Here is a 24,435-nt window from a genome sequence, read left to right as displayed (position 1 = left end):
TGAGCTGCTGAAATCATAGGCATGCATCGGGAAGTGAAAATGTTTACCAATGTAAACAAAGCCCACAGAATTCCCCCCAAACAAAAACAAACAAAGAAACAAAAATCCCTAAAAACCTCTACCTCGAACAGTTTTAACTTCCAGAAATAAGGTTCTCTCCATTTTGGGGGAAGCATTCAGCTCTCCATGTCTTTTATTTTTCCACTTTGATAAAGGCATGGGTGTAAGAATAGTTTGTATAATTAAAAGAATTGTACTGCATTAAAAAAAAAAACAACCCTCAACATTTTATATTGAGAACTTTCCCTTCCTGATGCTTCACCCATCATCCTTGATGGAAAACACCCTCCCACCCAACTCAGGTGCTCCAGTAGTGGTTGTAAACATGCTCTCAAATTTTTTGATATTCTACCCTGAAAAAGGTGTTGTCTATACTCAGGAGGCTGAGCAGGAGATCACAAGTTCAGAGCCAGCCTGGAAAACTTAGAACCTGTCTCAAAAAAAAAAAAAAAAAAAAAAAGGTCTAGAAATGTAGTTCAGTGGTAGAGCCCCCCTGGATTCAGTTCCCGTATACCTTCCCTGAAAATGGTGTAGTCTAATTCCCTGCTCTCTGAAAGTAAATGATACTCAGAAATGGAAACAGTATTTAGAAGCAATTACTTTCTTGTGAGATTCTATTCATATAAACAATTTAATTTAAAATGTATCACATTGTTAGATATGAAACACAAAGCACAGACAACTAAAGAAAAATAAAGAAACTTGATTCACCAAAATTAAAAACTGGGCTTGGGCATAGAGGCATACATCCATAATCCCAATAACTAGGAAGACTGTGGCAAGAGAATCATACGTTATAGTTCCAGGCCAGCCTCAGCAATTTAGCAAGACCCTGGGGGCTGGGGGTGAGGGGGCGGTGCAGGACCTGGCTGGGTATGTAGCTCAGTGGTAGAATGCTTGCTTAGCATGTTGGAGGTCCCAGTACCTATAAATAAAGAAATACAAACCATCTTACTTCAAAGAACTACCAAGGAGGGTTGGGGATATAGCTCAGTTGGTAGAGGGCTTTCCTGGCAAACACAATGCCCTGGGTTCAATCCCCAACACCACTTAAAAAAAAAATCAAGGAAGAAGAAAAAATAAAACACCACATAGAATAGTTGAAAGCCATAGCCATATATCTGGTAATTTAAATACTTAGAAGCCATATATCTGATTATTTCTAGATTTTATAAAGAATTCCCACAACTGAATAATAGGACAAATATCTTTAACAATGGGCAAAAATTTTGAATAGACATTTATCCCAAGAAGATGGGATAAATCTTGTGAATACAGTATACTAAAAGCCACTGAAATGTATACTTTATTTTATTTTTATTTATTTATTTATTTATTTTTTAGTTTTCGGAGGACACAACATCTTTGTATGTGGTGCTGAGGATCGAACCCGGGGTGCACGCACGCCAAGAGAGCGCCCTACCGCTTGAGCCACATCCCCACCGTGAAATGTATACTTTAAAAAGGTGAATTTTATGTAAGTGAATTTTAAAAGTTGGCATTGTTGAGCAAGTCTCAAGAGTACCCAGAAAAGATCTTGGAGGAGAAAGATGAGACTACCTGCAAAGGAATGTCTGACGTGTGTAAAATGGGGGCAGGGGCGAGTACTGACTGAAACGTAAACAACTGTGGGGCTCTAAAATTATGTAATAAAGTCAATATTTATGTAGAATGAGAAATTATTACCGATTTTAAAATGCTCACAAAACCACACACCTCACAAAATCAGAATGACATTGTCTAGTAACCAAGACACTTTAAATCCTGCGCTTCTCCCCCCCCCACTTTTCCTTCTCGGTACTAAGGATTTAACCCAGGGGCGCTTTATCACTGAGCTACGTCTCTAACCCTTTTATTTTTCATTTTGAGACAATGGCTCTCCAAGTTGCTGAAACCGGTCTCGAACTCGCAATCCTCTTGCCTCAGTCTCTGGAGTAGCTGGGATTTCAGGCATCCCGTCACCTCACCCGCAGGGAGGGAGCTTTTTCGATGTGTTCTCTGAATCGTTTTTCCTCTTTATCGTTCCATGAGAAGCCTAAAACCAGAATCCCAGGTCTATATAGAGCTATCCCACAACGCATTATGTAGGCTCCAGGAGTCTCCAGCGGAACCTGCACCTCTTTACTTCTCCACTAGAGACAGTGGTGGATAATCATCCCTCCTTACCATGCGGGAAGAAGGCGTAGGTCTATTGTTACGACGCCTATTGGTGACCATGCGTGATGGACAAGGACTTTGGCTAATGATTCTGAAGTAAGCAAACGTTGTTTATGCACGTACGGCCAATGGAAAGGCAAAAGTGCAGCCAATGGCCAATAAGAACTGCCCTTAAGCGTAGGGGGGGGGGGGCGGACGCTGGGTAAAGAGTCTGAAGCCGACCCTGGGAGGGTCAGAGCACATCCGGTGTTAGAAGAGCTGGTAGGCTCCTGAGTGGCGGGTTAAGAAGGTACGTCTGAAGCTAGGAATGGGCAAACCGGGAGTGAGAAAAGGAAAGGGAGCCCGTGGTCGTTGTCCGAACAAGAGAGAGAGTTGCTTCCGTTTTGGGACAGATTTCACGTTAGGAAGCCGGGCCCACTTCGCGTCGAGACCCGGAAAACTGGGCGGGGAGGAAGCCGGAGAACTATTGTCGCGCATGCGCAACTGTACGGGGCGGGGGCAAGTCTGCGTGGTCTTTGGGGGCGCCGCCGCCGGGATTTTGCTCCAGAACGCTTTCGGTGGCGTTTTCAGTAGCTTTTTTCTCTCCCTCTCATCCGCCCTCTGCCTTTGCTTTCCTTCGCCGCCTCCTCAACTAAGTGCAGACGCAGGTTCCAGTCTTGACCTCTTGAATTCAGAGCACGTCCCCCTTCCTTCCTTCCGAGGTGAATGAAAGTGAAACCTCAGTGGTTTGTGGTCACCCCCGCCCTATCAGCCGATTGCTACTCTGCTGCAGACTTTCTGGTCTGATTGTCTCTAAGCGAGCTGCTGGGATCCGGGACTGGAGGTAGGGCCTGGTTGGGCAGGCTGCCCAGTCACGGTGGCGTGGGTGATGTCACACTCCTCTATGACACGCAAGATTCCTTAGTTACTTGGGAGCCAACGGCAGAGGCAGTAAGAGAGAAGACACTGGGGCTTGGCTTCCCAGCCCCACGGGGTAACCCTGCTCTGGTCTGATTGGTTACCTTTGGACAGGTGAGGTGGCCTTGATTGCTTGTTCTTGAACTCTGTGGCCGTCCTAAAGTCTGCTCAGGAAGCACGTCGTTGGCCGATTGCTTTTTTTCTTTGACTGATTGAAGCTGTGAAGTAGGCGTTGATATTTTTTGTATGTTTACAAAGTGTGGAATTGCTTTAATGTGTCAGCCCATGTTGCATTGCCTACTCCATCATCCTTCCATTTACCGAATGTAACCGTAGCTCATCTGAAACTGTACCTAGCTCCCCTCACCTTCCTTTTGCCTTTTGCCCATTCCTTATCCTTTCTGCTGAAGAGTAGCCCTTTGGGTTTTAGATAACTAACCACAGGAGGTCGAAGTCCATTGCGATACTACCCCAGAAAAAAAGAAAACTCAGCCCTGTGTGAAAGACCCCGCCCAGCGTGCCCATTGTCTGTCTGTACCCCCTTTTTCTCCTATAAAAGCCCATTCTGCACTGTGCCCTCCGAAGCTGGAGTTTTGAGGTCCTCTTGTCTTGAGGACCGGCTTTGAGTAAAACTTGATTCCTTCTATGAACTTCTCTCTCCCGAATTTGGAGAGCTCTCTTAGCATGAACATTTGATTCCATTAACATAGAACAACAAAAATCACTTTGAACTTGAGACTCTATTCTAGCAATAGTTAATTTGTGAATGTGTAACCAGTAGAAGAGCTGACTGTGCCTAAAACACAGAGGAGTTCAAGGTTAAAAGTTAATGGCAAATGGATTTTTTTTTTAACTTATTGATATTTATTTATAGTTATCTTTTGACTGGGTAGTATAAGAATTTAGTAAAAGATTACTGGAATTGTATAATCACATTTTCACGACTTCTGTATTCATATTTTTATAATTATTAGATTTACTCTGGTGTTTTCTTGTTCCTCTTTCTTTGTCTAATTTTTATAATTTCAATAATATGTCGATGTTTAGAGTCACTGCCATGTTCCCTCCAGTATAGGGTTGAATCCTGAGAATTGTAATCTGTAATTTGGATCCAGAGTTTCCTTTTTCCATTATTCATCTTGTGGAAACATGTCTTAGTGCCCTCCTTCTCTCTCCCTTCCCCCACTATTGATCTGAATAAAGTTTTACTTTGCTAAAGAATAGAAAAAGGTAAACTTAATGTAAATACTTAGTTAACATTTTCAATTTTTCCCTCACAATATAGAGTTCATGCTCTTTGTAGAAATGTTGAAAAATACAAGAGTGTAATAGAAATCAGCATTTATTTTGGAAGTTTTGTCTGGTTTGGTTTAAAGATTTCTTCTTCTTTTTTTTTTTTGGTGCTAGGGATTGAACCACTGTGCCACATCCCCAGCCTTTTTTTTTTGTATTTAGAGACAGGTTCTCAGAGTTGCTTAGGGACTTGCTAAGTTGCTGAGGCTGGTTTTGAACTCAAAATACTCCTGCCTCAGCCTCCCAAGGCACTAGGATGACAGGTGCCTCTGGTTTAAAGATTTCACTTGATCTGTGGCTGAAACTGCCTTAACGGAAAGCTTACTTTTTCTATTGTAGGGTGCAATAGAAAGAACACCAGACTATATAGAAGTCAGAAGACCCTGAATCTGATTCTGACTCTATTTATTTTAACTTTCTAATTCTGGCTGTGTTTATTTTGACTTTCTGATGTTGATCAAATCAGTTCTAATGTCTGTTTAGTCGTTTACAATGGAATAATACAGATTTTCCTATTGACATTGAGTAGAACAGGTTTTAATCATCTAGATGAGGAAGCCAAGATTATGGTCAGTAAAATGATTTTTCTAAGGTAATATGGTAGAAGAAGGCAAGACTTGTAACTCCATTTGCTGTTCTCTTGTCACTATTACACTGACATTTAACACCTTTTTTTTTTTCCTTTTAATCCTTAACATGGGACTAATCATTCTTGCTCTTTCCTCATGGATTCATGTGAAGATCAAAAAAGCTTATGTATATAAAAGCACTTTGAAAGTTGTAGAATTTTCTTGTAAAATGTCTTGTCAAATCCCTCGTTTTTGTTTCAGGTATCGTTTGTATCTTTACCCTTGTCCTAAAATGAAAAATAACCATCAAGGGTCAGCCTTAAATAAAAGAAAAAAAAATTTTCTACAATAATATTTTGATACACCTAATAAATACAGTGCAAATGAAACAAATGTCAAAGTCACCAAATCTATGCAAAAGAGAAATCATCATATATTTTGGTAATATTATTATAGAAGGTACTACTGCTGGTCTAAAGAGTTTCATTTTATTTCATAAACTACCCAAGGGTATTAATCTCCTCTGGGGAAACCACTAAATAGTCTCATGATGTTCTTTCTTCTCAGTTTTCTTTGTCACTTAGACTTGGCTATAGAATCTGGTACAAATGTCTTCTACTTCACCCAGGTTTGTCCCCTAGTTTCTAATGAAATGTTATGGAGCCCTTTGAATTTTTTATATTGTACACATTTCCCAAAGACAGTGCTTAAGACCAAAGAGAGAAAGGCTATAGTGATAGGATTGGCTTTGGGGATCAGAGGAAGGACCCCTGAAGGTAGGTTCCCCTCTAAACCAATGAGGAATATTGATTTGAGGTCACAGGACTCTTGATCGGATAACAAGGTCTGGATTTGCCTAGAGACTATATTGTGTTTAAATCTGGGGGATAGTAGGGTTGAATCAGATGCAAACTACCTGTTCTCAAGGTGAGAAGTTCCTGCACAGTTAACTGGAATAAATTTTAAAAAAACTTTAAAAACAGAGCTTCACAGGTGAGGGTGAAGTGGTTGTGCTTTTGGTCTTAATTATACTTGCTCTCATTTGGGCTAAATATGATGGTGTTGGGAGAGATTACTGGTTTTTGCCAGAAGAAAATTGTGTATTTAGGATATTGCAACCTTCTTTAATTCATTTCTGTCAAACAGATGTAGTTAGAGATTTGGTAGTATCAAAGTTTGGTGCCCTCCAAAAGCACCTAATGTTGGGGGTATTCTATCTTCAATTACTGTTTTGTTATTTCTTGAGGTAGCCTCCTCCAGAGATAAACTCAGTGTTAGCCGATCCATGGATTTGGGTCCAAGTTGAAAGGCTCAAGACATTTTAGGGATTTATTTATTAATTTATGCTTGGAAATTTGAACCCAGGGCCTCATATGTGCCAGGCAAGCACTTTACCACTGAACCACATCCTCAGCCCCATTTTAGGGTCTTGATCCAGAATAATCAAAGCCCAGTCCTACTTGAAAGGGGATTCCTTGGAGTGTCCTAAAATTGATCTGACCTACCCTCAGACTACCTCCTTGGGGTGGCATCACGCTAATGACCATTTACTTTATGAAATTCTCTACCATATCAGATTATCATTTAGTGGTTATTAGGCCGTCTCAAAACACCTTGTGGCCCTGTGGGATAGGAGGTATAGTATAAATGTGCCAGAGGAGAAGTATATCATTTAAACAAAAGTAATTTTAACCAGTAATAACATTTATCAAGATCCATTAAATTTCAGTTTACATTTTTCTTAGACACCCCCCCCCATTTAACTTTACTCTCAGGGATATATTAGGTATTCATGATAGAGTCAACTGTCATGAATAATATATTGAGAATTTTTCCCCAGTGCTGGGAATCAAACTCAGGGTCTCATGCATGCTAGGCAAGTGCTTTACCACTGAGCTGTATCTTTAGCCCTTGAGTAATGTATTTTAAAAAATTAGTTTACATGTCATATGGGAATCAGGCCTAGGATAAATGTCTTCTAAAACTAGGCTTTTTGGGTTAGGAGTGTAGCTCAGAGGTAGAACACTTGCCTAAAATGTGTAAGGCCCCCACGTTCCATTCCCAGCACTACCAAATAAATAAAACTAGACCTTTTAGTTTACACGTTCTGAGTTGTCCTGTGTACAAAGCACTATTCTAAGCACTTAATTTTTAAGATTTTTAAAAAAATATTTTTCTTTAGTTGTAGATGAACACAATGACTTTATTTAATTTTATGTGGTGCTGAGGGTTGAATCCAGTGTCTTACACATGCTAGGGGAGCACCCCACCACTGAGCCACAACCTCAGACCCATTTGTAAGGTTTTACTTACTCTTCAACCCTATGAAGTAAAAAATATTTTACAAATGATGAAACTGAAACACAGTGAGATTAGTACCAGAAACTTGCTTTGGGTACTAACACAACTAAGAAAATAACAGTTAGGGGGCTGGGGATGTGGCTCAAGCGGTAGCGCACTCGCCTGGCATGCGTGCGGCCCGGGTTCGATCCTCAGCACCACATACAAAGATGTTGTGTCCGCCGAAAACTAAAAAATAAATATTGAAAAATTCTCTCTCTCTTTCTCCTCTCTCTCTTTCTCTCTCTCTCCTTTCTCACTCTATCTTTAAAAAAAAAAAAAAAGAAAGAAAATAACAGCTAGGATACAGAAACAGGCAATGCTTTTTTTTTTTTTTTTTTGATGCTGGGAATTTGAACCCAGGGCCTCACACATTCCCTGTACCACTGAGCTACACCCCAGCCTCAGGTGGTGCTCTTAAGCACTATGTTAGGGATATAGTTATATAGTTCCAGGCCAGACTGGGCAACTTAGCAAGACCCTGTTTCAAAATTAAAAAAAAAAAAAAAAAAATTTTTTTAGAGAGAATTTTTTTATTATTATTATTATTTTAGTTTTTCGGTGGACACAACATCTTTGTTTGTATGTGGTACTGAGGATCGAACCCGGGCCGCACGCTGGCCTACCGCTTGAGCCACATCCCCAGCCCCAGGTTTTTTTTTTTTTAAGAACCTTGGGGTTGGGGCTGGGGATGTGGCTCAAGTGGTAGCGCGCTCGCTTGGCATGTGTGCGGCCCGGGTTCGATCCTCAGCACCACATACCAACAAAGATGTTGTGTCCGCCGAGAACTAAAAAATAAATATTAAAAATTCTGTCTCTCTCTCTCTCTCTCTCTCTCTCTCTCTCTCTCTCTCTTAAAAAAAAAAAAAAAAAAAAAGAACCTTGGGGTAGTTCATGGTAGTAGACCCCCCGAGTTCAATTCCCAGTGCTACCAGGGAATGAACTCAAGGTTGCACAACCACTGAGCTACATTCCCAACACCCTTCCCTGCTTTTTTGTTTTATTCAGGGTCTTGCTAAGTTGCTGAGGCTGGCTTTGTGGTCCTCCTGCCTCAGCCTCCCGAGTTGCTGGGAATACAGGCATGCCTTGCCACACTCAGTGAAAATAAAAAAAATTTTAAAAGGGTTGAGGATGTAGCTCAGGATGTAGCCCCTGGGTTCAATCCCTAGTAGGTGCGAAAAAAAGAAAAAATTTTCAGGCTTTCCACATTTTTTTTTCCCTAACCATTGGGATTTTTCTTATAACTCAGTTTGGTACCTTCTGAATATGTGAGGATAGGATTGAATTAATAAACGGGGAGGGAAAATTCTCAACCTAATTAATCTTGTGAACAGTGTTTTTTCTACTAACCAGTTTAATGTTAAATTGTATACACTGAGGCAACTTCTCCTGACTCCAGCATTCAGCAGACTACACACACACAAACACACACACCAAAAAAAAAAAACAACCCACTAGGGATTGACTTTGAACTCAGGGGCACTTTAACACTGAACCACTTCCCCAGTTGTGTGTCCCCCAACCCCCCCCCCAAACCTTTTTTTTTTTTTTTTTTTTTTTTTTTGGTAGTGCTAGGGCCTTTTTATTTTTTGATACAGAGTCTCACTAAGTTACCCAGGCTAGCTTCCTGCCTCAGCCTCCCCAGTAGCTGGGATAACAGGTGTGTGCCACTACACCTGGCATTAGCAGTGATACCAAAAAATGAAAATCTTATTTATTATTTCAGATGACAAAATCAAGGAGAAATTATTATTTGATATCTCCCTTCCCACCCTTTGATGGTTTTGGCTTTTCCGTCAACAGTTGTGAGAGAGCCCTTGGGAAATATCAAGGAACAAACTTGGATAATACTGCCCTTATCCTCTCCCACAGATTCCATTCAGAGGGGTCAGGTTACATGACTATTGCCCCTTTTTAACTAACAATTCCCTGGGTATTTGAGGTCCCCTCCCTTCTTTTGATTCTAGAAATTGGAAGAGGCTGTTGTGAATATTGAGAAACTTGGCTTTGCAGGTTGCTTCAGTATTGTTGCAGGTTCTGTCTAGGGATGTCATTAGGGGCGATAATGGAAGCCTTAAGCAAAGACACTTTCCAGGTCCTGAATTCTGCCGTCCTATAAGTGTGCTCTCTAGAGGAAGCATTCATCATGGTTATGGAAGGTTGTGCCTCGCCTTGCAACAGCCTGCAATAATTGCACCATCTAGATCAAGAGGGCCCAGAGCCCTGTGACTTAGAAGAGAAAGCAGCTGCTTTAGTTAAGTTCTGCAGCTTTATACTGTATCCATCTTTAAGAACAACTAACAAAAAAAAGTAAGGTAAGTAGGGATGTTGGTGGAAGAAGAAAGGAATAAATTAGATAAAGCCAGCCATCTGTTTTGTTTTATTTGAGAGAGGAGGATCCCAGGAAATCAGTGGAAGTGATATTTATGAATTTTCAATAGTGGTATATTTCTACTGACCGGGACTCCTCAGGAAATTGACTTGAGGACTCCCAACTTTCATGGCTTAAATCGTGTTGAGTGTTGGCCTGGGTGTGATTAGATTGGATACAAGTAGTTAGCCCGTCTAACAATTAAAGTTTGTGTCTGAATCTGGTCTTCCTTGAAGTACCTTTTGGTAGGTTTTAAGTAAGTGGTAATCATGGGTCTAATAGGAATTGAGAGGATTTGTATTTAGGAAATATGAAAGCTCTTGGTGTCATATCTTTAGTTCTGTAGATTGAATGTATTTATTTAGGATCGCATTGAGATAGGGGAGTGATGGGGCTGGGGATGTGGCTCAAGTGGTAGCGTGCTCGCCTGGCATGCGTGCGGCCCGGGTTCGATCCTCAGCACCACATACAAAGATGTTGTGTCTGCCAATAACTAAAAAATAAATAAATATTTTAAAAAAAAGAGAGAGATAGGGGAGTGAGCAGAACTTAAAAACCTTGAGGTAATCAAGCTAAATAGCAGCTAAGTGTAGAAAAAAATATTTGTTTTTCCTACTTTTTAAAAAAATATTTCCAGAGACATTTGCTTGGTATATTTAAATTAAAAAAAAAATAGGAAACTTGGTTCTGGGGGTGTGCCCAGTTCTGTGCTTGCCTGAGTATGCGTTAGGCCATGGATTTCAATCCCCAGAATCTGGGCTGATGGTGGAACCTTGACTTTATGGTGTTCACATAATCTAACCTGGATATGGTTCAGTTTTTGACTTACTGGAATAGTTGAGAAAATCTGAATAAGGTCTGCAGATCAGATAATAGCATTATATCAGTATTAATGTCTTGGTTTTTATCATTGTTTTCAGGGTATACACACTTGACATATTTAGGAGCATTATTATGTCTACATAGTTTTTAATTTTTTTTTTAATAGTACTAGAGGGGCTGGGGATGTGGCTCAAGCGGTAACGTGCTTGCCTGGCATGCCTGGCATGCCTGTGGCCCAGGTTCGATCCTCAGCACCACATACAAACAAAGATGTTGTGTCCGCCAATAACTAAAAAATAAAATATTAAAAAAAAAAAAGTACTAGAGACTGAATCCAGGAGTGTTCTACTTCTGAGCTACATTCCCTAGTCCACATACATATATATATACATATTATACATACGTGTGTGTATATATATATATATATATATATATATATATATATTTTTTTTTTTTTTTTTTTATGGTGATAGGGTCTCGCTATGTTGTTCAGGCTGGATTTGAATTCAATCTCTCAGGTAACTGAGAGTTCACGTATTTCAGGCAAGCACTACCGTGCTTGTAGAAAAGTATTTATTTAAGTCTTTATATATATGCTATTTTTAGAGAGAGAAAGAAGATAAAACATATGGTGAAATATTAACAGTTCAAAAATCTGGATAAAGAATATTAGGAGATCTTGGTACTATGCCAACCATTCCTTGAGAAAGGTTCTGTACAAAAAAAAAAAAATACAGAATGATCCTTTTTTTTTTTTTTTTTTTTTATCTTCCTGTATAATTTTCCCTGCAGATGTAGGAACTTTTTCCTTTTTAAATTGTGAGTCCCATTTTAGTTCAATTTTAAAATGTATTTTGTGTTAAATATACATGTGTATATTTAAAATTCAAGTCCTAGTGCCAGAGGGAGCTTTATTGTGCTTTTGTGTGTGTGTGTGTGTGTGTGTGTGTGTGTGTGTGTGTGGTGTTTTTAATATCCTTGAAGTGCCCTTACTGAGGGAAATCTCTAGCATCTTATTATATAAAATGGCTTTATATACCAGTGACTGAGTCCCTTTATCTATATTGCTGATTGGGAATTTGTCTTATAAACTATCTTTTAAGGGGCTAATGACCTTCTGAAAGAATAGAAATCAAATGATAATAATAAAATAATGTGAGAAAGAAAATAGTTTGGGGGGAGAAAAGGGTGGGTTAATTTCCTTTCCTCCTTAAAATGGTTGCCTGTGATTGCTAGTGTATTCCTAGGCATACATAAAGTGAAAATGGTTGTGTAAGAGCAGTGGAATCTTAGAAAATCTTATTTTCTCAAGCTTGTTTCTCTCTGGTTACATCACTCTTTCTTTCTCTTTCTTTTTCTTTCTTTCTTAATTTTTTTTTTTTTTTTGTAGTTGTAGGTGGACAGAATGCCTTTATTTTGTTTATTTGTATGTGGTGCTGAGGATCGAACCCAGTGCCTCATGCATGCTAGGCAAGTGCTCTGCCACTGAGCCCCAGCCCCAACCCACATCGTTATTTCTTATAAGAAAATTGTTTGTGCTATTTTATATGTGTTAGGATTTTTACAGTAACTTTTTTTTCTTGATTCTACAGAGCGGAGGCTGTGTCACACAGACTCTAGAACCATGAACATATTTGATCGGAAGATCAACTTTGATGCACTTCTAAAATTTTCACATATGTAAGTGTTTTAACCATAACCATGTGTTTTTTTTTTTTCCCTTTCTACTTTCTTTTTTTGGGGGGTGGGGATGGGGGGGAGAGGCGGGTCCCAGGGGTGCTTTTATCGCTTTCCCAGTCCTAGTTTTTATGTTGTGATAGGGTCTCACTACATTGTTGAGGCTAGCCTTGAACCTGTGATCCTCCTGCCTCAGCCTCCCTAGTCACTGAGATTATAGGCAGGCCACACCTTGCCAGTCTTGACCTGTGGTTTATTACTGCATTTCTTGTCGTGTGGTTTCTTTTCCTAGTTTAGTCTATATGTATAAGTTAGCAAATTAACTTGGCTAGATTTCAGAGGACTTGATAAAAGTACCTAGATTCTAATGGCTGCTATGTGGTCTCTGGAAATTAATTAATTTTAATTTGGTTACTGATTGTTCATAAATTTGAGCTTTTGGTTCTTCCCTAGTGTTTAAGATTCTGTTAAGAACTCAGAATAGAGCTTAGTGTTAGAGCACTTGCCTAGTATGTGAGAGGCCCTACATTCAAGCTCCGTCACCATACAAAAAAATATTGTTGACCTATTTTCAGAATATTCTTTTTTTGTTAAATTTGCTACCTCAAACTCTTTGTATATAACAGAGTAATATAACAAATACAGTGTTTACATATTTCCCTGGGAAGAGAGGGAGAAATAATTCTTAGCTTGGTGATGAATTTGCTCCAGAGCAATGACTGTTATGAACATTCTTTCCTAGAACCCCCTCGACACAGCAGCACTTGAAGAAGGTCTATGCCAGTTTTGCCCTTTGTATGTTTCTGGCGGCTGTGGGAGCTTATGTCCATGTGGTCACTCATTTCATTCAGGTAAGAATGGGTTTCTCTGTTTCCCATAGGACAGAGTCCTTTAGGAAAAAACCAACTCAGCAGGGTGGTCCATTCCTGTGCCCTTCCTTAATCCTTATCAGTAGTTTGAGGTTTGAGCTCATCCAGTCATTAAATCAAGATGTGAAAAACCATTTAAATTTTCTGGCAAGTGTGCCCCTCTAGTTACTGAAAATTGTGTATCTTAACCTTGGCACTGAATGGTGTGTTGCTGCCATCAAGAGGCATCACTTGTCTGCTGAGGTTCATTTACATGGTAGCCTTTCTGTCTTTCCTCCCTTCTTTATTGCCTCAATGACTTGTAGAGTATTTGAATACAGAATACTGCTTGCACCATTAATTATCAGGCAAGGCTAGATTGAGACCATTATGGATTTGACCTATTTTGTTCTCTAATCTACTGTTATCTATTTGGTTGGATGAACCTTCAACTCATTTTCCTGTTTTGAGGGAGAGTTGTGTTTGGCAACAGGAATAGAATAGAAGGCACAGTTCAAAGAATAATCACTGTGGCTCACTTCTATAATCTCATCTGCTCCGGAGGCTGAGATAGGATTGTTAGCTCAAAGCCAGCTTGAGCAATGGGGAGTCACCAGGCAACTCAGTGAGTCCCTGTTTCTAAATAAAATACAAAACAGTGCTGCAGATGTGGCTCAGTGGTTGAGTGCCCCTGAGTTCAATCCCCAGTACCAAAAAAAAAAAAAGAATAATCAAAAAGTTTGAAGTTTTCACTAACCAAGCCTTATCCTTTTTGAGTGTCTTTTTAACAAACATAGGAGTGTGCTTGGGTTGGTATTTGCCACTGCAGGGGAGAACTATCTGTTGCTCAGGAATTTTTTTCTAGCAAGGGTTGTGTGAAAACTTGCATCAGACAGTACTAGGGGTAGAACCCAGGGCCTTGCACACACTAGGCAAGTTCTCTACCACTGAGCTAAATCTTGAGCCCATTTTATTTTTTATTTTGAGACAAGAGTTTTAAGTTGCCCAGACTATCCTAACTTTGGGATCCTCCTGCCTTGGCCTCTTGAGTTGCTGGGATTACAGGTGTGCACCACTGTGTCCCGCAAGGACTGGGCTTTTGAACCTTGAGTTCTAGATGATGCCCTTTTAGTTCCTTTCTTTCTTTTTTAAGGTAATATAGTAAAATATAGTCAGTCCTCATTATTCACTGATTCTTTATTTGGAGATTCAACTATTACTGAAGTTTGTAACTCCAAAATTAGTACTGGTAGCACTTTTTGCAGAGCCTTGAAAAATTCGATTCTCATGTTGAGTCTTGTTCCCAGTGGAAGTCAGGAAACACAACTTCTGCTTTCTTGTTTCAGTTCTCAATACTGTATCAAGTGACTCTTTCACAGGGTTAATACCATGTGTGCATCTCTGGGGTTTGTTGGTTTTTGGTCCTGGGGATAGAAACCCAAGGCCTCACATGTGCTTTCTACCCTTGAGCTACTCCCCCAGCCCATTTTTGTGCTTTCTGTTGGTGATTTTGCTATTTGAAATTCAAACAGGATGGTATTGAGGTGCTATGTAGTATTCCTAAGATTGTGTTATACTTTTTTTTTTTTTTTTTTTTTTTTTTTTGTGGTTCTGGGGATTGAACCCAGGGCCCTGTGCATGTGAGGTAAGCACTCTACCAACTGAGCTATATCCCCAGCCTATGTTATACCTTAAAGAGAAAATGCATATGTTAGATGAGCTCTGTTAGACATTAGCTCTAGTGCTGTTGGCTATGAGTTCAGTGTTAATGAATCAACAACATGACAAATATCCTTAAATAGAAACACATAAACAAGGTTATGTGTTAGTTGTTTTGTGAAAATGTAACAAGGGGCTTGGAAGAACTTAATCCTATAGTTACTCTGGTAGCAGTTTCTGAGTATTCACCAATTCATTGTCCACTGTGACTTTGTACTTAGTGTGTGTGCCTGGTGCTGTATAGTGCTTACACTATGACTTTGTAACAAAACTACTGTGAATGTTGAGAATGAATAGTACCTTTAAAGAAAGATAGGAACTTCAGTGTCCTTTTTATCAAATACATGTTTTTTGTAGAAAATTCAGAAATAGACTAATGATAAAAAGTCTTTAAGGGGGCTGGGGATGTGGCTCAAGCGGTAGCGTGCTCGCTTGGCATGCGTGCGGCCCGGGTTCGATCCTCAGCACCACATACCAACAAAGATGTTGTGTCCGCCGAGAACTAAAAAATAAATATTAAAAATTCTCTCTCTCTCTCTCTCTCTCTCTCCTCTCTCACTCTCTCTTTAAAAAAAATAAAATAAATAAATAAACCCTTCTTTATTAAAAAAAAAAAAGTCTAAGAAAAGAAAGAAAAAAAACTCCGTAAGCTCCAGAAATTATGAAAAAACAATTACTATAAACATTTTGGTACTTATCAGTTTTTTTGTTTTTGGTTTTTTTTTTAATACCAGAGATCCCCAGCCCTTTTTTATTTTTTATTAGAGACAGGGTCTTGCTGCGTTGCTTAGGGCATTGCTAAGTTGCTGAGGCTGACTTTGAACTTAAGATTCTGCCTCAGCCTTGCGAGGCCAGTGGTTGGGATTACAGGCATGTGCCACCACGCCCAGTTTTTGTGTGTGTGTCAGGGGGTGGGGGGCACATGGGATACCAGGTATAGAACCCAGGGCTTCATACTAGGCAAGTGCTCTACCACTGATTTTTTTTTTTTTTTTTTTTTAATCTCCAGCCCTTTCTATTTGATTTTGAGACAGGATCTCACTTAAGATGCTCAGCACATCCTTGGATTTGATCCTCCTGCCTCTTAGTAGCCAGAATTACATGCATGCACTGTCTTGCCAGGCTACTTTTTTTTTTTCCTTCTTTTTCAAGTGATCAAAAGGGATTATTTTATTCTTCTAGATCAAATGTTCTTCAAGCATTTGTCACATTGGTTCATCTTTTTTGTTTCTGAGGCAGGACTCACTCATAGTTTGATTTGAGTAGTTGTACTACCTACCCAAGCCAGAAAAGCCTTCATTTCAGGAACTTCTGGTTTCTCTCCCCACCCCTGAGAAAATATTACCCTTTCCCTTGCCTCCAGTTTAGAAGCAAATATTAGGAAGTTTAGATTAGTATTTGAACCTAGTAAGATCTGCAAAATAAATTTGAAATTTTCAAATATTTAATTATTGTATGCCTTTGACAGGCTGGCTTACTTTCTGCCTTGGGCTCCCTGGGGTTAATGATTTGGCTGATGGCAACACCTCATAGCCATGAAACTGAGCAGAAAAGACTGGGACTTCTCTCCGGATTTGCTTTCCTTACAGGTATGTTAAAGGATTGGTCTAATTTTGAAGGGCATAGGGGGGACTGTATTTTAATTATGTCATTAGACTAAAGCTTGGGATTTGTATTTATTCTGATTTACCCCAACTAGCATGCTTTCCTTCAGAAGATTTCTCTTTGGTAGAGTCATTTATGAAGTATCTCCCTGTGCTGTGATTTCTTCTTTCCCCTTTCTGGCCTCTTCTAGCTTTATATTATCTAGTCATACTTGTATTTGAATATGCTTTGTCTTGTACTATTTTCCTATTTTTTTTTTTTGTTACTACTTTCTTATTTCTTATAGGTTCATGTTGCTTCCCTATTCATAGAATAAGCTGTTTTGTGACTAGCAACTGTGACTTCTATTTTTATATCCAAAAATAGGTATTTTGTGCTGGAATGAACAAGGTTTGTGGCTTGTAAATGGTACACATGGGACTGAACTAGACCTGATAATCTGGTTTAGTTAGACCCACACAAGTAATTATCACAGGAGCATCTGTTCAAAGCTTTGCCAATCATTAAAGCCACACATTGAGGTTATTCATTGTATAGCACAGGTCTCTGGTTCTCAAGGGAAGAATTAAAAGTGCATTATTACGGCTGGAATATAGCTCAGTTGGTAGTGCTTGCCTTGCTTGCACAAGGCCTTGAGTTCAATCCTCAGCACCATACACACACACACACACACACACACACACACACACACAAAAGCATTATTGTAGAGATAGGCATACTGGTGCATGCCTGTAATCCTAGCAATTTGGGAGGCTGGTGCAGGAGGATCACAAGTTTGAGGCCATCCTCAGGAACTTACTGAGACCCTAAGCAACTTAGTGAGACACTGTCTCAAGATAAAAAATAAAAATGGCTGGGGATATGGCTCAGTGGTAAAGCCCCTCTGGGTTCAGTCCTCAGTACCAAAGGGTCGGGGTGGGATGGGGGAGTGCATTATCATTAAAAGAAATAGGACTTAAGCTTCGGGCTGGGGTTGTAGCTCAGTGGTAGAGCGCTTGTCTTGCATGCGTGAGGCCCTGGGTTCAGTCCCCAGTACCACATAAAAATAAACAAATAAAAATAAAGATATTTTTAAAAATCTGAATATTCTTTAAAAAAAAGAACACTTGCAAAACAAACTTGGATTCATACAACTTGTTCTGAGTGACATTCTAATCTATATAGTGTTAAGGAAATTTTAGAAAGGAAAGGATTTAGGGTTTAAGATTTTTGGATTAAGGAAAGCTAGTTTTTGAAGGCATTAAGGGGTAGAATTATCAGGAGAGAAAAGGAAATAGCCAGAGTAGGAGAAACGCTTGGCTGGAACAGATTGCCCTCCTGTTGGCAGACGTCTACCTGAAGAACCAGTCTGGCCTTTCTTTGCTGTAAAGGGAGTTAGTCCTGCATAACTGCATAGTTTCTGGTTACCTGATCCTGCTTTTATCCTATTACTAATTTTAAAAAAAATTAGTATGCCTTTATTTTGTTTGCTCATTGTTATGCAGTGTTTGGGATCAAACCCAGTGCCTTATACACGCTAGGCAAGCACTCTGCCACTGAGTCACAAACCCAGCCTCTTTTACTAATTCTTGATCAGGTCCACAAGACAGTCACACATCATTCCAACTCAAAAATATTCCATATATCTGCTTCAATAATTTTCTAATTTCTGTTTCTCCTGAGATCCATCCATGATTTTGCGTTGAGGACAATTTTGTAGCTGTGTTTATAAATAACTTCTATGTATAGCACTTAAAAATTATTAAGGAAGAGAGATTTAATTACTTTAGTCCACATGTTTGTGTTTTTAGGAGCACAAGTGTGCCTATGCTATTAATGATTAGTTTTTGGACAAGGATTTTCTTCAAGAATTTTTGGTAGCATTGTATTCTGGGGTTTTTTGTTTTCTAGGAGTTGGCCTGGGTCCTGCTCTGGAATTGTGCATTGCTGTCAATCCTAGGTAACTGTTTTAGTAGTAATATTTTGTGTTTTTTTACCTTTATGAACATACTAAATATAGGCCATATACCTGTGGCCCTCAATCCGTAATGGTCTTTTTCTTTCTTTAATAGCATCCTTCCCACTGCTTTCATGGGCACAGCAATGATCTTTACCTGCTTCACCCTGAGTGCACTCTATGCCAGGCGCCGGAGCTATCTCTTTCTGGGAGGTAGGTGTGGATTGGGAAACGGAGCAGGGCTCTTCTCTAGCCAGAATTCTCACCAGATTCCTTCCCTATCTCAATTCTATGGTGACTGTTGGGTTGCTATTAAAAGCCTTCATTTGGGGCTGGGGATGTGGCTCAAGCGGTAGCGCGCTCGCCTGGCATGCGGCCTGGGTTTGATCTTCAGCACCACGGGATACAAACAAAAGATGTTGTGTCCGATGAAAAACTAAAAAAAAAAAAATATTAAAAAATTCTCTCTCTCAAAAAAAAAAAAAAAGCCTTCATTTTGTGGGGGTATATAAGAAATGGCCTTAATGAGATTGCTTTATTTGGCTTCTCAAGATGACCTTTTATCATATCTTAATAGGTATCCTGATGTCAGCCATGAGCCTGATGCTCTTGTCTTCCCTGGGGAACCTTTTCTTTGGATCCATTTGGCTTTTCCAGGTGAGATTTTGCATGGACCTTTCCAATGGCTATTTGCTTGATACTGCTTTTTTCTCACTTAACCCTAAAGCAAGATAGGCTAGGAATCCTCCAGTGCCTTCCAAGCCTTCCCACCTAACCCTGTAAAATGGAGCTTCTGCTACAGGTGAAAGTATGGGCTGAATGTTGTTGGGCATTCCTGAGGAAAAGGTTGTTTGCTCAGAGATCTTTGACCTTAGGCCAGTCTAGCTATGGCTTATTAAAAATAGTGGAAGCTCTACCAGTGACCTAAAAAAGTGAAAGTAGAATTGTGTCTTGGGAAGTAATGTGTGATCTTCATCATTGTTTACTGGGTTAGCATTTAATATGCTTTTAAGTAACTAAGAACCAGAAAATATAACTCTTTTTCTCTCCACTACTACTACTATATGCTAACTTCATCTTATTCTTTTTTGGTTAGGCAAACCTGTATGTGGGGCTGATCATCATGTGTGGCTTTGTCCTTTTTGATACGCAACTCATTATTGAAAAGGCTGAAAATGGCGATAAGGATTATATCTGGTGAGTAGGAGAAGTAGTCTTGTACGACTAAAGGTTGAAGCATACTATTCTGTTCCATGGCTGAACTTAGGTGGCAAAGCTTCAGGAATGTATATGGTAGCATGGTTTTAGAACTAGGTGTCGATAACATAGTATTTGCCAATTCCCTAAAGGTATGGATTTTTTTGAAACTGGACTAGTGTATATTTGTTTTTCCATAGTTTCATTGTCCCTCCCACCCTGCCCTTTTTGCAGTGCTGGGAATTAAATCCAGAGCTTCATGCATGCCAGATAAGTATCAACTGAACTACACCTCCAGACCTCCTTAATTTTAATAGTAGTCACTTACAAGCAGGAGAGAAGGAAAGGGCCTTTCTCTTTTTTTTTTTTTTTTTTTTAGTTTTCGACTTACACAACATCTTTGTTTGTATGTGGTGTTGAGGATCGAACCCGGGCCGCACGCATGCCAGGCGAGCGCGCTACCGCTTGAGCCACATCCCCAGCCCGGGCCTTTCTCTTTTTACTATTTATAGTTTCTGTATTTTTTAAACATTTAATATTGAAACTGGGTGCAGTGGCACATGCTTGCAATTGCGGCTACCTGGGAGGCTGAGTCAGGAGGATTGTAAATTTGAGGCCAGGTTGAGCAACGTGGTGAAACCCTGTCTCAGAATACAAAATTAAAAGAACTGGGGATTTACCTTAGTAGTAGAGCACCCTTGGGTTCAATACTGGGTTCCATACTACCACCCTTCTAAAAAGAAAACTTTTTTAACAATAAGAGAGAGGTAAGATGTACATAGTTTTCTAAGTGTCATAATCCTTTCAAAGTCTTATACCAGTTGGTATAAAAGTACTTCAGAGTTCAGACTTTAGCCTCTGCATAGTCCAAAGCTCAGTCCCTATATGCCACATGGCTTCATTGATTTGGAAAGGATTCCTGATAACAGAATTTTGCTTCCTTAGTTGGGGTGGAGTGTTGGAGAGAGCGTGTCATGGGTGGGGTTGGTATTTATTTTCTGGTCTTTGCTGGCTTGTGGATAAAGGAAAAGTGGGAAATATAGTTCATAACTTGGTTCTTCTCTTTCAGGCACTGCATTGATCTCTTCTTAGATTTCGTTACTCTCTTCAGAAAACTCATGATGATCCTGGCTATGAATGAGAAGGTTAGTCAACTACAACCTGCAGATGAGAGAATGGCTCCTTAGCTCAGCATCTGAGGAAACTTCAGATTTGGAAATTTGCCTAACACACTCTATAGGTCCAGGGTAACTGTAAAGCAGGCCCCTGAGCAAAAAAGCAGGCCACTGAGCAAGAGGTAGATGAGAATTCTTCAGCTGAGAAGAAAAAGGAAGAAGTAAAAATCATCTTTTCTTTTTTCCTTAGCTGATCCTTGAGATTAGTATCAAAGAGAAAAGAGCTTCAGAGGCAGTAAGAAAGAGAACTACTATATAAAGAATTTAAGGGCTGTAAAGATAATTATGATTTAGTAAAAAAGATACTGGAAAGAATGTTAATATAATGTCATCAGCCAGCTTTTGTAAGTTACAAAAGTAAACCAGTTTTAACCATTTGTTAGTCTTAACTTTTTTCTCAAGTAGGAATTCTTTATCAGATAATCTAATTCAGCAGTAGAGGAGAATAAATGAAACTGCAAGGTTTTCTTTATAGTCCTTATTGGGTAGGGGGGTAGGTAACTTGATGGGATTGGTGGTTCTGTGTGGCTGTGCTTAATTGAACTGAACATCAAACAGGTATACCAGTTTTCATTAGAGCAGCTCAATTTTTATTCCTTTAATCCATTGGGCTATCATAAGATTGATTGAAGAGTCCCCCAGACTAGATTATCTCTAAAAGTTGGCTTATACAGGAAATTCATGTTCACCTTGGGGGGGGGGGGGACTCCCGCTTCCCAGTCCTAAAGGAAAGTTGATGATCTTGGCCTTAGTTTTGCTCTCTTAGGATAAACTGCCATTGTGTAGCCTTGACTGACTGGGATCTGAACTATGGTAGTTTTGAGTAGTCATGGCATCTACTCACACCAAAGTGAGGCAGCTCACCCAGGTACTCCTAGGTTGGGGTGGGGACAGCTACTTAAGTTTTATTCTCATCAGGTCTGTCAGCAATTTTGGGGGAAGGACCACCAATGGAAGGTGGTTGAGATTTTAGTTCTTGCTGAGCTGTGGGAACAAGTCCAGATCCATTTCTAGTCCAGTCCCTAACCAAAAAGCTCACTCAAAAGTTTTCTTTTCCCCCATATTGGGGATTGAATCCAGTAGTGAGTGCTCAGTGAGTGCTCTACCACTGAGCTATATCCTCAGCCCTTTTTATTTTTTATTTTGAGACAAGTGTCTCTCTAAGGTGCTGAGGCTCACCTCAAACTTGTGATCTTCCTACCTCAGCATCCCCAATAGCTGGGATTATAGGAAAGCACCACAACTCCTAGCTTCACTCAAGACTTTGGGCTTGAATGTCAGGTGCCAAAAATTAATTGGGTGGTTTTTCTCCATTTACAGGACAAAAAGAAAGAGAAGAAGTGAAATGACCATCCAGCCTTTCCCAGTTTGACTTCCTCTCCCTCCACCCCTCATGTCCTCTTTGCACACATTACAGGTGGCGTGTTCTGTGAAAATGAAAAGCATCAGAAAAGCTTTTGTACTTTGTGGTTTTCTCTATTTTGAATTTTTTGATCAAAAAACTGATTAGCAGATTATAGTTTGGAGTTTGGCTTCATATTCCTGGGGTTCTTCCTTATTTTCTTTTCTGTTACCCCATCCTTAGTCTTTTGTTCTGCTCAGGCAATCAGCCCACCATGATGAGGAGTGGAGTCAACAGAGGGAGCATACTCCAGGAGTCAGCATTCCCACCAAGCCTCACCAAGTGAACCCAACTGTTTGGTAGAGCCACCTTGGCCCAGTCTTCCTTAGCATTGTTTGATTTGCATGCAGTTTCCATGGGACTGGACAGTGTGTTTTCCATTGGGAAGAAGTTTGACAGTTCTCTGGTTAACTCAGACTCGAGCTGTCAACCCTACAAAGAATGCAGAGAGCCTGCCCCTTTCTGGGTGCTTTGCTTCCTTTGTGCTGCCCAAGCTGGTCTGGCAAACACCTTTCTGCCTTGCCATCACTAAGGGAATGTAGGTTTCTGTCTGTTCCCTTTCCCACCCCTGCCTGACCCTCAGGGAATCTGCCTGCTTTTCCATCATGGGGTGGGAGAACTTTAGCACAAAGGGGAGACTAATTCTTATCAGGCATTTATGAAGAGGCTGACAATGTATGGCAAGATAGAGGTAACAATTTCCAAATTTCTCTTGGTTTTTGTATTTTTGTCATTGTTAGTTTTTAAAATTGGTTAATACCTTAGTTACTGAGTGGCCTCCACTAGGTGGCTATAAAGGTTTCAAAAGAGGAAAGGAGGAAAGGAATGAGAACAATTGAGCCTCTGGGCCTAATTGGAATGAATTCTATCAAACAAACTTAGGTGAGGACATGTTTGGTAATGGGGGACAAATCTCTACCAACCCTTAGTGATTCCTTGTTCAGAACAGTGAAACAGAACTGTGGGGACTTGCCAAGTCAGCATTCATAACAGCTGTTCAGTGTGTTTCTTTTGTCTTACCCCACCTAGACTCTATTGGTGTTTCTGGCCAGAGATTTGAGACAGTAGGTTTGTGTTCATTTTTTAGATGCACTTTAGGTTTTGGTCTTTCACTTGTTTCCACAAGTCTGCAGTCTTTTAAGGAGGAGTCAGGTGACCAGACTTGGCCAGAGCTCCCATTCCCTGCAGCTTTCTGGTTACAAGCATGAGCAGGTAGTCCTAGTGAGGATTGCCAGCTTCTTCCTCTGGACTACCACAGCCAGGTACACAGAAGGGCAGCATCAGGAGTGATTGTGGCCTAGGGTATTCACAGGTTTTAATGTAAAAGGGACAAAGTTATTGAAAGAACGTTACCAATAATTCACTATTTTTGGCTCTCCCTGAACAACCAGTAAAGTTTGACACAGTGGCTGGTGATTTGCAGTGTACGATGTCACTGTGCCATTCCATGAAACTGTTCCGGAAGTGGCCTGCCACCTAGAAAATGACTTGCTTCTGTTGAGAATGCTGCCCTCTGGTGTAACTACTGCTGCCTCTAGCCTCCCACTTGAGAATTTCCTAAAGGAATTTCCTTCCTGTTAAGCCCTGATTAGCAACTCTCCATAAATTTGGTGTTTCTCTGCCAAGTCTGAGAATCTAAGTTCCACCTTCGAAGCCAGACTCCATCTCTTAACGCTTTTTTGCTTGGGATAAAGGAGTTTTTCTTTAGAAACAGTGCCAAGAATGATAAGAGATAAACTACTTTTAAAGAAAATGCCTAACAGGTTTTTAATACAGGTATCACTGTAATTTCCACTTTCTTTTCTAGTTCCTTGGTTTTCAGCTCAGGCTGCATTCTCTAACTCATACTGTGAAGACAAAGGTGTTTTTGATTCAAAAATATATATCTACATAGTCTTAATTTGTAAAAAATAAAGAAAATTCCTTAACCTTTCCTGATGTGTATGTGTGTAAAATCAAGGACACAGCTAGATAGGGGGTTGGGGTACTGTATAACTTGTTGGGAGTGGAGCTAGTTAAAGGCCTGCTCTAGATAGAGATAGGAATGAGGAACTCCCCACAGCTCCCACTTTGGTAGTCATATATGTTGGGATTTTCTCTGTGCGGTACATGACCCAGGTCTTTTTCCAGTCCTCTTCTCTCCTGTTTTTACCGTAGATTACCTGGGTAGTGGCAGATGAAGTTAGTTCAGATTTGTACTCATGCTTTGGAATTTGGGGATGAAAATGGAAAAGAAGCAGTTAATATCCACTCATTCTCCAAGTACTTTTGTTCACTAACTGGCCAGGTTCCATTCTAGATGCATCATTAAATTAAAATTGAAATTAAAATTCTTACCCTTGTAGAGCTTATATATGAGATTATAAA

At 40.0% G+C, this 24,435-nt stretch overlaps 1 protein-coding gene across 1 annotated transcript; it reads left to right on the top strand.

Moving 5' to 3' along the window:
- The first annotated feature begins 2,420 nt into the window (after window positions 1-2,420).
- Window positions 2,421-24,001, top strand: Tmbim6 (transmembrane BAX inhibitor motif containing 6). The gene is made up of 10 exons (XM_026407042.2): window positions 2,421-2,506; window positions 12,102-12,189; window positions 12,929-13,037; window positions 16,222-16,342; window positions 18,249-18,297; window positions 18,410-18,507; window positions 18,872-18,951; window positions 19,391-19,491; window positions 20,561-20,636; window positions 21,987-24,001. The coding sequence occupies exons 2-10, from the start codon at window positions 12,134-12,136 to the stop codon at window positions 22,008-22,010; spliced, it is 714 nt and encodes a 237-aa protein (XP_026262827.1). The 5' UTR covers window positions 2,421-2,506; window positions 12,102-12,133; the 3' UTR covers window positions 22,011-24,001.
- Window positions 24,002-24,435: the final 434 nt, after the last annotated feature.

Source organism: Urocitellus parryii, chromosome 5 (assembly GCF_045843805.1).
Source record: "Urocitellus parryii isolate mUroPar1 chromosome 5, mUroPar1.hap1, whole genome shotgun sequence".
Taxonomy (NCBI): Eukaryota; Metazoa; Chordata; class Mammalia; order Rodentia; family Sciuridae; genus Urocitellus; species Urocitellus parryii.
Note: the sequence above shows the minus strand (reverse complement) of the source record. Positions and strands in the feature narration are given on the sequence as shown.

What these genes read in the sequence shown, in the direction of transcription:
- Tmbim6 (XM_026407042.2), top strand. Translation starts at nt 12,134, where the DNA reads ATGAACATATTTGATCGGAAGATCAACTTTGATGCACTTCTAAAATTT. An exon ending in TGCATTGCTGTCAATCCTAG is followed by an intron (nt 18,298 to 18,409) that starts GTAACTGTTTTA and finishes TTTCTTTAATAG; the next exon opens with CATCCTTCCCACTGCTTTCA. An exon ending in GATCCATTTGGCTTTTCCAG is followed by an intron (nt 18,952 to 19,390) that starts GTGAGATTTTGC and finishes TTTTTTGGTTAG; the next exon opens with GCAAACCTGTATGTGGGGCT.